We start from the raw sequence: 15585 nt of genomic DNA, 5'->3' as shown, positions 1-15585 counted from the left end.
TGATCAGAGATCTCCCTGCAGAGCTGTGGAGAGGGAGGGGAACGAGAAGGGTGTGCTTGGGGTGGGGTAAGGGCCCTTGCAGTTGAACACAAGGGGGGGACGCTTGATGGGAGACACGGCCCCTTCTGGGCACACGTGGAAACACTCAGTAGGTGTTTGGGAACCCACAGCTCAGGGAAGAGGCTGAGGGTAAGAGCTCCGGAGCTGGGGTCCATTCTGATTTCAAAGGTAAATGAAGCCAGGGGCCTGATAAGGAAGACCCCAGGCCCAGAAGGTGGAGCAGAACTTCTGGGAGGCGGAAGGTGGAGGCAGGCTGAGGGATGGTTTTAAGATGGGAGCTACTAAAGGTATTTAAATGCTGATGAAGGCAGGAAGGAGACCGGAGAAAGTGAGTAGAGGAAGACAATGGAGTGGAGATAATGGGTAGGAGGGTCTCTGGGAAGGGAGGAGCCAGGATTCCCCTGGAGAGAAGTGCTGAGCCTGGGGTAGGCCACATCTCTTCTAGCAGCTTCCAAAAGGACTGTGGAGCCCACGCACAACAGAAATGGCAGATAGAGCCGAGGGGCTAGGCTTGGGGCAACACGCAGGAGCAGTCCCCTCCAAGGGCTTCTAGTTGCTCAGTGAAACAGGACGCAGGGTCATTGCTGAGAGTGACACAGGGTGACAAGGGCCAGGGCTGGAGGTCCAGCTGTGGAAAGGACCCCGGTCTGCTCCCCAGAGGCCACCTCCGCAGTCAGTCACTCATAACAAAGACTCTCATTCCCGCGGGTCAGAGCCACAGCCCAGACCTGGCGCTCAGCCCTCCCAGCAGCTGGGCTCTGCCGGCCGCAGAAGGGGTAGACTCCCACTGCCCCAGTTCAGGAGCCTGATGGGTGACCCCAGGGCTGCCTGCACAGAACAGCGGCTCAAAGGCAAGGAGAAGTGGCTCTGTCTCCTAACCACCAAGCTCATGTGTCCCTGAAGACGGACAGAGGAAACAGAACATAATCAGACAGACGTAGACTGTTTCACAGTAACAGACTGTCCTCAGCTACCCTGCTTCCCCAGGCTGGCTGGCTGCCTTTGCCAGGTCTCCTTGTCCGCCTCCAGGCTTGGCCAATCCTCACTAACAGGCATGTGGTTTTCTTTAGATAGACCAGTAAACTCAATCACACGGACACGCGCGCGCGCGCACACACACACACACTGTCTCTCCTTTGCCTGGAGCCAAGCGTTCCTTCAGGAAGGTGCCTTTGTCTATCTCTGAGCTCATCTATTCCCAGGTGAGTTTCACTGCAGCCCAGACAACAAGCTCCCTTTGGAGGCAGAAACTTGGGATGGGCACTTAGCATGCAGGTGGGGCTGATGGTAGCCCGGCAGCTGCTTCCGCCTTCCTCAATGCTGCCCTGCGGATAAATGCACTTTTTTTTGGGGGGGGGGGGGGTTGCAAAGACCCAGATAGTAGATGCTTCAGGCATTGCAGTCCAAGTCTTTGTTGCAAGGACTTGGACTTCATTTGTCAAGTCAGCCACAGACAATATGCAAATAAACAGGCATGGCTGTGTTCCACCCCACAGGTGCCGGCTGCAGCCCTCCAGGTTTGGTTCCTCCCTTTTCCCTCCCCGGCCCACCAACCACCCTGCACTAGTACCTACCACAGCCAGACACAAAATAAGTGCTCCATAAATATTGCAGCGGACTCTCTGGCTGAGGGCTTTTCCAAGTCCTCTGTCCTACAACATTGCCCCCCGCATTGGTAGAACCACTTCATGGAACAGACTGAAGGGATGGGGATGGCTCCTTCCATGAGCAAAGCCCTCTGTTCAAGTTCCTGGGCTATTACATGCAGCCTGAATGCTCTCCCAGTTTGAGGAGGTGCTTGGGAGACCACGCCATAGCCTGCAGCCTCGTTTCCAGGCCCTTGGGGACAGAAGCCATGTCCCCTTCCCTCCTGTGGCCTCTCTGCACTTTCCCCAAAGCAGCTGTGCAATAAACGCTCAGTTCTTAGCTCGTGCCTGTGGCTGTCCAATGATAGGTAGTTGTTTCCTCCTTATACTTGTCCCATTTTTCCAAAATTTCTGCAATTAACGTAAAACCTTCGTTGATAAAACAACCAGAACAACCCATCAATCCCTGTTTCGGATTTGAAGCTCTTTTCGGGTTGGAAGCATGAAACTCAGCTGTGGACAGGGTAAGAAGAGGCCGGGGCAGTTCAGTGCTGACGGCACAGATGCTGCTGTTTGTCTTTTGACTTCTGCGAAGAGATCAATATCCTATTCGTGGTAGCAAATAATTAAGGCCATTTACCGCGAGCTGAGAAGGCTCTCGGGCACCCGGAGACCGAAGGGGTCTCTGAGACCACACGCACCAGCCCAGACCATGGGACCCGGGACTCTCCTGCTCACTTAAGAACAACACGGGGACAAGGGAACGTGGCTGCTCCTAAAAGCAATGCTTGATCTCAAAGAGCCAAAAACCACGGCACGCTCACCACGACCGTGGCCCAGTTTGGAAAAAAGAGTGCTGCTGTTGGAGAGACAGGAGTCGGCTTAAACATGCAATATTCGTGAAACATCCACGGATTTGTGTGAAAACCATCGGAATGAGGTCCCCAGACCTGGTGGAGGCAGAAGACAGGATCCCCCTGCATTTCAGAGAGATGCGGGGCCTTGTCTCAGACACTGGCAAAAAGTGCGATGCGTGATGCAGCCGCGGTCCTGCCCCGCAGGCTAGCGCAGTGCCTGATGAGGAGTTTGAGAAACATCTGCTGGACAAAGACGGTAATGGGGTGACTGGGGTCTGGGGTTTTAGGATTACTCTTGCACTGTTTCAATTTCCACCATTTTTTTTAAAAGAAAGCAGTCACTTAAAATATTCTTTATAACTAAACCAACAATGTAAATTTTGCTAAATCGAAACAATAATTCAGTGATTCAAATACAGGTTGACTACAGAAGCTTGTTCTTTTAAGATAACTTATATGCCTGTGCTTTTAGTAATAATGTCTTAAGGGATAACGATAGAGCAAAAATAATAAGGGCAAGCATTCAGTTAGCACTTACTGGGTGCCAAGCAATATTCTATTTGCTTTGTGTTAACTCCTATCTTCCTAACAGCTCTATGGGGGGCAGGAATGATAGCTCACTTCATAAGCAACCGAGGCCCAGAGAGACGCCGGGGCAGCAAGGCCCAGGTTCAGCCGGGAGGCAACGCACCTCATCAGCAAATCCGCAACTAGCCAAGTCCAATCCGCAGGCAATAAGCAGATCGTCATCTGAGGCTGCTTAAATAAATATCTCCTGAATTAATATACAGAATCATGCCTGGGAAGCTCAGCCTGGGGGGAGGGGGGCACCTCTGGACACCCAGGCAGGGCCCTGGATGAGGGATCTGACGTGGGGCACGGCAGGTGTCCCTGGGGGACGGTGTCTGCTCACCTCAGTAACCTGCAAGAGCAGCGAGTCCTGTCCATCCCTCCCTGGGGTCTAGAACAATGCCTGGTGCTTACAAGTCTCAACGGACACTTGACCGACTGCACGAAAAGTAAACACCCTGCCCGTGGCCCATGGCAGCCAGAGTCAAGGCTGCCGCGGGTGGAGCAGCCTGTATGGGCCGTGAACTTGGTAACAGCCTTGGGAGGGGCTGATCCACCAGGGCCCCCAATATTCCTAAAGGTGACTTCACAGAGGGACCCACCAGCCCCCCCACCACCCAGAGCTCTTGCACACATTCGCAGTCCCCGAGGGGAGAGGCGGCCCCTCACTCCACAGCCAAACACAACTCAGCTGGTAACACACAAAGACCTGCAAGAGAGGCCCACGGAGGATCCAGGCAGGGGACTCCCTGCGGGGAAGCCGACGGGCCTTGGTATTTTGCAAGGAGACAACATCCACATCTTACTGGTGCAATTGAAAAAAGATAAAAACAAAGTCCGGAATCACAGGGCAAACAATGCTACTGGTGCTTCCCACCCCCCTTCAAAAACGTAAAGCGTTTGAGGGGCACACATGCGTCTGTGTGGCTTGGCTTGGGGCCGCTCCAACCAGCCCTGCAGCTGGAGGGGGTCTCAGCGTGAGAGACCAGGAGCCTCACAGGAGGGGGCACTGTGAATCCCTGCTCCAAGGGCCCCCGGACCTGGCCGCTCGCTTCCGGGGACCCCTGCACCCTGCACCCCGCACCCGGGCCCCACACTGCCCACCACGCACCTTGGATGGTCCTCTTGAAGAAGGCCTTGCAGGCCTCGCAGGAGGCCACGCCGTAGTGGTAGCCGGAGGCAATGTCCCCGCACACGAGGCACAGGCGCTTGGGGATGGCATTGAGCATGTACTCACACTTGATGGCCGAGTCCTCCATGAGACCGGGAGCACAGTCCTCGTAGCCCTTGCGGCACGGGGTGCCTCCCAGCCCTGCGCCTGTGAACATGGGCGGTGAGTCCAGACCGTTGGCGTGCGTGCCCAGGGCCAGGCCGAAGCTGCCGCTGGCGTCGGAGGAGCCGCTGGGGCTGTGGTGGCTGAGGGCGTCAACGCCTGAGGACGGACTAGAGGGCTCGGTCTTGATGAAGGAGCCGCAGCTGGAGCCCAGGTGCCGGTCCTCTGCGGACATTCTGTTCAGTAGCCTGCGGACACAGAGCGTGGGAAGTCAGCCTGGGCGGGCTGGGGGCGTGGCTCTGGCCCCAGAGGTAGGGCGGCTGGGAGGGGCCCAAGGAGATAACGCTGGCCTGGGCCTGGGCCCAGGGTTTCTGGCATTACCTCCAGAACCTTCTGGGTCCTCCAAGAACTGGATCAGTAAGCTTCAGATGAAGGATGCTTTGCCAATTGCTGATTCGAGGGTGACACAGGGGCCTACAGTAGAGCAGTGCCACGCCCCGGGCACTTGGCACAGTGTCTGATAACCCACTCCCAGGCACCCTTTGCCCAGGATGGTGGCCCTGCCGGGGTACGAGGCAAGCACACCTGTGGAACTCTCCTCGCCACCCTGCCATCGCCCAGAGGTGCCATTGCATCTGGCCAGGGCTGGCCATCAGCTGGAGGCCAAGGCCAAAGCCAAGGCATCTGGATTTTGCCCACAGTGCATGCTTGGTACAGGAGGACACACCTGCAAGGCGTCCCCCTCTCTCATCTTCTTCCTAGCCCCTGAGCGGCCAGCTGCACCCAGCCCTCTGGCCCCGAGAAGATGTGCCCCCCTCAGAAAGCACGGGGGTCACCCCTCCCACTCCGTCCTCGCCTCTGTGCTTCCTGGTCTCACCAGGAAAGTCAGGGAGCATTGGGAACAGCCACTTTCCCGGAATTAAAAGCCCCTCCTCCCAGACCAGGCTGGGTGGGGAAGGAGGCCAGCTAGGGTGTGATTCTCCTGCATCCCGGCTCCCAGGGTAAAGGCAGGAGACCTGCCCCTCTCCCAGCAGCAACGGGGAAAGCAGCTGAGCTCCCAGCAGGCGGGTTGAGGTGTGTGCGAGGGAAACCCAGCCGACCCCCCAGCCAAAGTGGGGATCTGAGGCAGGAGGCCTGGGCTGGGCTCTGTCTGCCCCAGTCCTGGCCACGTGGCCTTCACTGTCTGGGGCCACAGAGAGGAGGCTGATGCCCATGCCGGGGGTGGGGGTAGGGGCAGGTAGAAGGAAAGCAGGAAGGATCTTGGAGAAGAGCAGCCTTGTTAACTGGAAAATGCCTCGCGGGCTGGAGGGAGGGCATTAAGAGCATTGCCGCTGGGGACGGCCCCGCCCCTCTTTTCTGAGCAGCTCTTGCAAGAAAGGACTGGGGAAGGGGCTGCCTTATGGCACCCACAAAGCCCACCCCACGTCAGAATCCTTGGCCACACACCAATGGTGGGCGAGGGGGTTCCACTGTCCCTGGTCCCACTAACAACCATGCTTCCGAAGGGGCTGTCCCATCCATTCCCACTTGACCGTGTTTTAGGGCTCCTGCACTTAGCAAGTTTACAAACTCCTGGAAGGAGTGCATAGAGACAGAGGCTCCTGGTCTCTTCTGCTGCAAACACTAAGTTCCCAAGGCCTCCGAGCCACTCTCTGTGCAGCCCCGAGTCCTCCTCACATCGGCAGCAGCTGAGGGTCTCCTCCGGGCAGTGCATCTCTGACCAGTGCCTGTCATCTCCCCTGGGCACTGCCACCCAGCTCCCCTCCAACCACCAGTGGTGTGTCCCCAGGAAATGCCCTCAGCCTCACCGGATGTCATCCAGGAGAGAATGGGATGAACAGGCACAGGTGCACATGGGGGTTCCTCCCCTGAGAGACTCCTCCGGAACGCACAGAGGAGAGCTGGGCACCTGCGGGCGGAGTTTTAAGCCCCTGCTACTCTCCTGATGGTTGCGTTAAGCTCTGCTCTTCTCAGAAACATCCCAGGCCCAATGTGAAAAACCCTGCTGGGTGAGACGGCTCCCAGGTCCCTGGCCCTCTGTTCCCAGCCTTCCCCAGGCCCTGTGAAGCTGCAGAGATGTCAGGAGATACATTTGACATAAACAATCATTAGAGCAACCACTATTTAGTGAGCACCTGTTACATGCCACCTGCTACAGATCTGTCTGTGGCGGTACAAGAAGCATTTGCCTGGAGGGCAGCAGGTGGACCATCCCACCCCAGCCACTCCTGGGTGAAGGGAGGCCACAGCTTGCCCAGTTGACTTCCCCCAGCCCCACGGCTCAGTCATGGGAGACCCAGAAGAGCCCACGGTGATGTCCCCAAGCCTTGCTTCCCCCTCCTGACCCACTCCTTCTTGATTCAGAAGGACACAAAACATGCAATGAGGATGGAACCCCCACCTCCAAGCCCTGGCTCTATACCTGGGGGCCGCGAAGGAAACGCACTTGATCCTGACCTAGGTCAGGAAGCTGGCTACTAACAGAGGGCCTGAGTCCCAGCACAGGGGGATGCTGATGTCATTCCTCCCGCTTCCTCATTTCTGTGGCCATGACTGCGACCTCCCCAGAGTGCCTTTTCCAGGGGCAGTCAACACACGCATTTGGGGCACCTAGTGCAAGCCAAGTGCTGGCCACATGACAAAAATGTGGCAGGCACAGCCAGGACCTCAAGAAGTTCACGCTGTTTTGCAGAAATGACAGACGAAACATGGGGCTGTGTGGACGGCATGCTGACAGGGCCACCCCTGCTGCGTCCTTTGTCTCACTTCATCCATCCATCCATCCAACCATTCCTTCACTCGTCTTTGTAGATGGCAGTGCAGACCCCGTGAGGCCACAGCTTCCTTCTGCCTGCTGCTTTCCCTCTCGGGAGCCACATGGTTGCCTCTCTGTCCCGGGGCTGGCCTGCCGGGGGTCTCCTTTTGTACCACCTTATTTTGTCCCCACGGCCTATATGCTGGACAGTGTTAGCCCCAAATTGCAGAAGAGAGAGCCTGGAGCTGAGAGATAGCAAAGGTAGGGTACCAATGTTCTGCCTGCACGTTCAAGTTCCCTGCTCCCCGACACCGTCGGGCAGAGACCTTGTCCTGACAACCCCCCGGAAAAAGCAGACAAAATCTGCCTGCTGCTAAGAGCTCCCAAGCCATCTTCACGGCCATTTCTTGACCCATGATGTATTAGTGCAGAGGGAGGGGGCTCAGGGCGCTTCTGGGCCACCTGATCCAGGCACGGGGAAGAAAGTTCCCCTGGGAAGCCTGCCCGTGCCCTCCACCTTCCTTTGCCCTGTAGGAAATCACTCACACATCCATTCACAGCAAAATGTGAAGAGGGAGAAGGAGGGCCAAGAGGAGGACCTGGAGTTGTGATGAGCGAGCCAGCCGGCGGGCAGCAGGATCGCTGCGGCCACAGTCACGTGAAACAAGGGGGCAGGTGCCCACCACATTTAGTGCTTAGGAGGTGGCTGGGGGCCTTCACCAGGGCAGGGTGCTGGCACGGTGGGGACGGAAAGCACCACAATACAGTGAGCTGGCTGTGAAGGGTGGGGGAAGGGTGCGGTGCAGGTGCGTCCTGCACTTGGAGGTTGTGGGTGTGGAGCAGGAATGTCTTTGTTGCTGCTGTCAGAGTCCTCGGCTCCTTTGAGGAGGAAAGCGGGTGCTGCAGGTTTAAGGAATGTAAGGTATTTCAGGATTCCCGTGTCCATACCTGCCACCTGGGGCTCCTGGTCCCACCTACTGACCCCGTATCATCGCCAATCACTCCCCCCTTTCTCTCCACCGAGAAGATAATGAATTGCAGGCTGAGCATCCCTTATCTGAGTTCTTGGGACCAGAAGTGTTTGGGGTTTCTTTGGATTTTTGGAATATTTGCATTTACATAATGAGAGATCTGGAGGCTGGGACCCAGATCCAAACATAAAATTCATTTGTTCTGGACACACCTTGCACACATAGCCTGAAGGTTGTTTTATTCTCTTACTTTACTGGGGGGATGAGGTTAATACTTTATTCACTTCAAAACCTTTATCAGGGGCACAGCTCAGTTCTGGGGAAGGGGTGGCCTTGGCCTCCAGCCTGGGGAGAGAGTATCTCAGTGTTCACTCTTAAGGGAAAGATTTGGGCCACTCTGAAGGCAATTTTACACCGTATTTTTAAAAATAATTTTGTGCGTGAAACAAAGTTTCAAGGCGAAGAATTTTCCACTTGTGATGGCATAATTCTGGAGCATTTTGGACTTTGGATTTCTGGATTAGGGATGTTCAGGCTGTACAGCGTCCAGCACTCGTGGTGATAAGCAGACCTGAATGGAAGGGCAGTGCCGCCCTCCCGGCTGGCCTTGGGTGGAGGGGCCTGGGGATCTGGTGGATTCCTGGGCCTGAGCCCCTCCCATTCTGCAGGTGGGGCCCAGCCACGGCAGGAGCCTCAGGTTAGGGTACCACTGGGCTGGTGGGAATCTGAAAGGCACCTGTCCTGCCGGTGGAGAAGTTAGCTCTGGTGTAGGCAGGCAGGAGGGAAGTCTGTAGTCCACACAGGCTCTCCGGACTTCAGAAGCAGAAGTGTGTGTGTGTGTGTGTGTGTGTTGGGGGGGGGGGGGTGCCAGAAGCAAAGGGGAAGGCCAGGGGGCAGGGGGACAAGGGACGTTTGTCATGGCAGATGTGGGAGGAGAGCGGAGCAGGAATCGGGGCACAGGGGTAGTCCACTCTGCAGGGCCAGCAGAGCCCGGGGAGCCTCTGGGGGCTGCCCTGTGATTGTCGGGTGTTCGCTACCCGACAGATGTTGCTACCCCCCAGATGTTGCCGAATGTCCCCCCGAGGCCTCCGCTGCCCCAGTTGAGGACCACTGGCTTGGATGTGTGTATGGCGGGGGGAGAGGGGGTGGACAAGAAGCCCGGGAGCTGAGGGTTGGACACAGGAACTCAGGGAGAACAGGGTGCAAATAGAAAGGGGGCGTTGGGGGATGATGGGGGCGAGGACAGAATTTCCGGAGGGGTCAGTGGGAGGGAAGAGCCAGAGCAAGGATGGGAGGGGGTTTCAGTCCACGGGGTGGGTGGCTGAGATGGTGTCCAGGGAGCGCGTGGCCTCGGGGTGGGGGTGGGGGTGGGGGTGGGTGGGCTGCCAGCTGTGCTCCCAGGAGGATGGCGTCAGGGCGAGGCTATCGTCCGCGGCTGGCTGGGCCCCAGTTCCCCAGTGGATCGATGACTATTGACACTGTAGGGGGTGGACGGAAGAGTGAGAGGAGCCCCCGGAGGCAGCCTTTTCCCTGTGACTGGCCTCAATTCCACCGCTCTCCGCTCACACATGGCCTCCCTCTTGCCCTGCCCAGTCCCAGCCCCGGCCTTGCCAGTGTGTGAGGTGGGGCCCTGGGCTCCCCAGCCACCTGGGAGGCTGTCGTTGCCCCGGTTGGACAGAGAAATGGGCTGAAGGTTCTCCTAACACGGTCACCAGTGGAATCTCGAATGTTCTGAACGAAACCCTGCAGTGGTGAATTATTTCACCCCGAACTGCTAGGGGAAGAGAATGTCAAAGGAATGGGCCAAAGCTAATCAGGGATTCTGTTCCACCAGAATCTCAGGACCTGTGGCCCTCTGGGGGGTCTGCTGGTGACCAGGAAGCAGCAGAGAACCTTCTGGAAGGACAGATGAGTGAACTGGGCTGACTGCATTCCTGGCTGGGGTAGCATGAACCCACCAAGCTCGAGAATCTGGTTCATGCAGGACTGTTCCAGAGCCTTCTCTAGCCTCCTGGTGGACCATACTCTGAGACGGGGGGTGGGGTGGGGGACCAGGGGCAGGATCACTTACAGGTTAGCCGCATGTGCCAGCATCGTCTCTGCCGGTTTCGCCACATATTGCTGTTGACTCTGAGTAACCAGGTCACCTGTCCACTCTACAGGAGGGAAACGGCTTCCGAGCACCTTGGACTCTTCATGCACATGTCAGCAATGCACTTGCTGACCAGCGGCCGCCAGAGCTGGTACCGAAGCAGACCCCGAGGTGCTGACCAGCGGCCGCCAGAGCTGGTCCCGAAGCAGACCCCGAGGTGCTGACCAGCGGCCGCCAGAGCTGGTACCGAAGCAGACCCCGAGGCTCTCCGGCAAGGCCTTATTTGTTAGCATCAGCCCCTCAGGCACCTGGAAGTTAGGCAGCTAAACCGCCTTTCAAAATCGTGTTAAAGGGGCTTGCACGGTGGTGCAGGGACATAAGTGGCCTTCAACACTGGCACTCGCATTCCCTATCAGAAAGCCAATCTGAGTCCCGGCTGCTCCGCTTCCCATCCAGCTCCCTGCTAACGCACCCGGGAGAGCAGCAGCAGACGGCCCAAGTGCCTGGGCCCCTGCACCCACGAGGGAGACCAGGATGGAGTCCCTGGCTCCTGGCTTTAGTCTGGCCCAGTCTTGGCTGTTGCAGGCATCTGGGAAGTGAACCAGGGAGGGAAATGGAAGATCTCTCTCCCTGTCACTTTGCCTTTCAACAAATATGATTTTTTTTAAATAGTAGTAAAGAATGCAGAATGCCTTTAATATGGTGCTAGGACGTGGGGGAGGGGCATGTTGTGGCCAGATCTGAATTACTGTTGAGGTCCCGCTTTCCTGTTGGGCAGGGATTCACAAGGACTCAGGGAGGAGCAGCCCCAGGATGAGCCAGGTGATAAACCAGGGCTTAGGATGAATCCGGCGCTGTGCGCTGAGGTCCACTCATTGTATACATTTATACATTGGTTTTCTTACAACCCAGGTAGTTCATGAATTCAAATCTAACTCCCAGTGGTCTGAATTGCCTACATGTTCTTAAACATTTATTTATTTTATTAATTTGAAAGGGAGAGGTAGAGATAAAGAGAGAGGGAGAAGGAGAGAGACAGAGAGAGAGAGGCCCCCATCTGCAGGTTCAACTGCCAAATGCCTACAACACCAGAAGCCAGGAACTCAGTCTGGGTCTCCCTCCTGGAAGGCAGGGCCCCAGCCACTTGAATCATCACCTGCTGCTTCCCAGGGTGCACATTAGCAGGAGGCTGGAATCAGGACTGGCACCAAGGCATCGGGACACGGGATGCTGGGCCAGACACCTGCCATGGCTGTTTCAGTAGATCACATTTGATCATCCCTGTGTGATTCTAATCTTGCACGTGCCTATCTCTCAACAGCAGAATAGCATATTTCTGGACAGACACACTCCAGCCTGCTGGACTCGCTGAATCACAAGTTCTCAGAGACCCCGCCGCCTACCCTGCCTTCAGACGAGGGAACCGAAGCCATGAGAAGGCAGTGACTTAGTCTAAGTACTAACTGGAGAGCCAGACTGGCTGGGGAGGAAGATCTGGGGGCAGCTGTTCAGGGGCAGAGACTCGGTGGGTTGGGGGCCCTCCCAGGAGCCCCGCTGATGTGCAAAGCAGTGCACCTGCCACCTCCACAGCCACGATGCTGCTCCCGCACCTGTCTGTGCCATGGTTTCATTGTATCTGACCCCCTTGGAAATACTTTTCTGATACTCCCTTTCTCTTTCTCCCCTTGGGGGCCAGCCCTCCGGGACCCGGGGCTGCGAAATGACCCAACAGCACAGTGGCTTCAGTGAGGATTCCCGCCTCCCTCCGCACGCGCTGGAGCTCAGGCGAGAATCTGTAATTAAACATCTTGTCGCTGGGAAGATTACTCAAAATCAGGCTGATCCCAGACAACTGATGGAAATCTCGTTCCACACAAATTACGGCATGGGAAATAATGATGGGTAATTAGCGCCTTTCATTCAGGGCCTTTTATCCATGATTTTCCAGGCTGCATCCATCACAGTGAGTAGAGAGGCTGTGTCACAGCAGGAGAGGCGACTGCACGCAAGGTGGCTGCCCCGGGGACAGCCCGGAGGTCCCAGAGCAGTGGCAGAGGCCAACGCTCCAGGCCACAGTGGATGGACGCTGCTGGCTCTTCAAAACATCAGCCCTCAGGGCCAGCGCTGTGGTGCAGTGGGTAAAGCCGCCTTGCAGTGCCAGCATCCCATATGGGTGCTGGTTTGAGTCCCTGCTGCTCCACTTCCGATCCAGCTCTCTGCTATGGCCTGAGAGGTGATGGAGGATGGCCCACGTGGCTCTTACTTTAGCTACTGGGCCAGCTCAGGGCTCTGACCACAAGTGGGTCTGTTTAGGGGAAGCATCAAATATTCAGAATGTGCCCCCGGATGATTCTCTGTGTCCTTGCTTTCAGTGGCTACTGGAGATCTGACACCTGGTCGTCCATCTGCCTTCTTCCTGTATGAGGCCGTGAGGTGGTATAAACCCCTACCTGCTGCCACTAGACAGACTCAGCAGTTCCCAGCCAGCACTGACAAGACACTGGAGGCGCTGCGCTGTAGGGCATAGGGGCTGGAGCTATGCTGCCTGGGGTCCAATCCGCCCGTTCTCCCCTTACGAACTGGGTTATTTCAGCTGCAAGTACCTGAGTATCCTCATGTACAAAAAGAGGGAAGAGCTGTAGTGCTCGTCTCACAGGATGGCCTTGGGAATGAGTGAATTAATACAGCAAAGGGCCCACAACACTGCCTGGCATACAGGAAGCGCTCAGTAATTGCTCAAAGTTGTTTCTCGCATCTGATTTGCTAATGAAGAGTCGGCTTCCATTTATGGTCTCTAAAAGGATCAATCTGACAACAAGCAAGACCGTCTTACTTCCCCTTTCCTCCCACCATCCACTCCTCCATGCACCTCTCCATCCATCCTCTTAACCACGCACTTGCAAGCCTGTTATGTCCATTGAGAAAGTCCCCTTTCAGGCAAAGGGGCCTCCTCCTTCCTCAGGCAACTTTCTAGAACTGACTGCCCAGCATTCTGACTGCTCTCCAACCCCAATACACTCCCTTCTCCCCTCTCTCTGGCTCTCTGCCCCCAGCACCATGTCTACACACACACACATAAGTGTGCGCACATGCACACATACACACGTATGCACACAGAGCTCCCACGAGAATTGCCACTTTCTTGCACACGTCCACCTCCCTGGCCCATCTGATTGAGCTGGAGGTGGGCACTGGGCCCACGCAAGGCCAAGGAGTCTCTCCCGTGAGCAGTGTGGCGCTCAGGGCTGCCTCTCCAGGGACAGAAGCAGCAAGATGGAGAGCTTGCGGGCCGAGCCAGGTGACGCTTCCCACCAGTGTGCACTGAGAGAGACGAAGATCGAAGCCGGCAGCAGAGAAGGCAGGGTCGGAGGCAGCGACCCAGGAGCCCCCGTCGCGGCGGGCACTCCCTCCACGCCCTGCGGCAGCTCCTCTCGCAGGAGTGAGTGTGGCCTGATGCTCTGACGCTGTAGCTCACACAAAGGAGCTTCTGACCACCAAAGGAACGATTCACACAACCTCTCACTCACTCACCTGTTCTCTGAATATCTACTGTCTGCTGGACACTCTCCCAGCCCTGGCTGTGTCGGGGTCACTAAAATGCACTATGTTGTCACATTCTACCATCTGTGGCAATGAGTGCATGTAAATCCGAGAATAGCAGTGTGTCTTACAATAGATGATGTGAAACATTCTATGAGACTTGGTAAGTAAGCGTAGCTGAGATTGCTATGACTCCACCAAAAGCCATTTGGCTTTCTTGCCTGAAAGACTACATTTCCCAGTCACCTTTGCAATTGGCTGTGGTCATGTGACTGGGTCTTGGCCAATGGAATATGGACAGAGGGATATAAGCCACTCCCCTATTTGGCCCATTTTAAAAAAAAAAAAAACTCCAACAGTACTCCCATAGGCAACTGTTGTCAGCTTTGGTGTTGTGGCGTAGCAGGCTAAGCCACTGCCTGTGATGTCGGCATCCCCTACGAGCACCAGTTCAAGTCCCAGCTGCAACACTTCCTCCCACTAAAGCGCCTAGGACAGCAGCGGAAGATGGCCCAAGTGCTTGGGTCTCTGCTGCCCACGTGGGAGACTCAGATGGAGTTCGGCCCTGCCTTTGGCCTGGCCCAGCCCCAGATGTTGCAGCCAAATATTTGGAGAGGGAACCAGCGGGTAGAAGATACCTCTCTCTCTCTCTCTCTCTCTCTCTCTGTCACTCAGCCCTTCAAATACATAAAGTACATCTTTTATTATTTTTTAAAGGTCTTTGAGAAGAGCCTCCAGGTACACTTCACACGATGGCAGTCCCCAGGAGCCGCAGAACAGGTGTCACCCCGGCCACACAGAGGACAGCCCTCAGGACGGCTGGAGGCAGCGTCCTGCTCCCCGGGGGCCCTGTCCCCGCCAGGTCCGCGTCCTCTGGGCCTGTGAGAATCAGCTGTCTTCTCTCTGCTCCCTTTACCAGGAGCCTTCTGAGCAGGGCGGCCTGGAGCTGTCATCACAGACGCTGTGCTCCCGCTGATGCAGCCCCGCGCGGAGCCAGCACTAAGGGCTCGGGTCACCTTGCTGCCTCCCCTCCGGCCCTCTGTGGCCACACCTTTGAGTCCCCCTGTGTGCACTCTCACTGGGCCTCGCTGCCACCTCCCCGTGTGTATCCTTGTGACGGCCCAACTCCGCCATCCAGCCCCTGGCCATGTGGCTCTTCCTGTGTGGCGTGTGTGCCGCAGGCATGACACAGGGCACTTGGGACTCCCAGCATCCCCCTCTCCTCCCGACTCCAAGGTCCAGCTTTGTGTTCACCGGCAGCCTGGGCAGACAGCAGAGAGCCGGCTTAACTCTGCTAGGCGGGTGGGGAGCTCACTGCTGTTCTGACCCAGGCAATGGGGACGTGGTGCCCACACGCAGAGCGCCCACTCTCGGCAAACTCCAAGCACAGCCTGCTGGAGCCAGGCGTGGGCCTGCCTGCGTGGGGTCACTGATTCCTTGCGACAGCTCCTTGAGTTGGTATTACCATTTTCCCCAGTTTCCAAATGGGAAAACTAAGGCCCAGAGGGGTGGAATATCTTCACAGGGGTTACACAGCCATGAAGTACTGCAGTCACAGCACTGCTCTGGCCCGCGCGGCCCCTGGCACTCTGGGTGAAGCAGGAGAGTCGCCCACTCTGTTTTCAAAATTTAATTGATTAATCAGCAAGGCAGAGAGGTATAGACACACACACACACGTATATACACACACACACACGTATATACCCACATCTTCCTTTTGCTCCCCAATTTGGGGTTCACTCTCCCAGTGCCTGCAACATCCAGGAGCCAAGAACTCCCCCTGGGTTTCCCACATGGTGCCCAAGTACAGCAGCCATCACCGGCTGCTTCCCAGGGTGGGCGTCGGCAGGCAGCTGGGTGGGACACGCACCCAGGTCTGC

General features: G+C 56.6%; 1 protein-coding gene across 4 annotated transcripts in view; it reads right to left on the bottom strand.

The window, feature by feature from the left end:
• The window catches only part of ESRRB (estrogen related receptor beta), a 168055-nt gene that overhangs the window by 51280 nt on the left and 101190 nt on the right, over positions 1–15585 (bottom strand). For all 4 annotated transcript variants that reach the window (XM_008272007.5, XM_089322419.1, XM_089322418.1 and 1 more), the window contains exon 2: positions 4185–4594. In XM_008272007.5, coding sequence (XP_008270229.1) covers positions 4185–4594 — 410 coding nt within the window. The remainder of the gene's footprint in view (positions 1–4184; positions 4595–15585) is intronic.

This window comes from Oryctolagus cuniculus, chromosome 20, assembly GCF_051225735.1.
Source record: "Oryctolagus cuniculus isolate XC-2025 breed Fujian yellow rabbit chromosome 20, ASM5122573v1, whole genome shotgun sequence".
In the NCBI taxonomy this organism is placed as follows: Eukaryota; Metazoa; Chordata; class Mammalia; order Lagomorpha; family Leporidae; genus Oryctolagus; species Oryctolagus cuniculus.
Note: the sequence above shows the minus strand (reverse complement) of the source record. Positions and strands in the feature narration are given on the sequence as shown.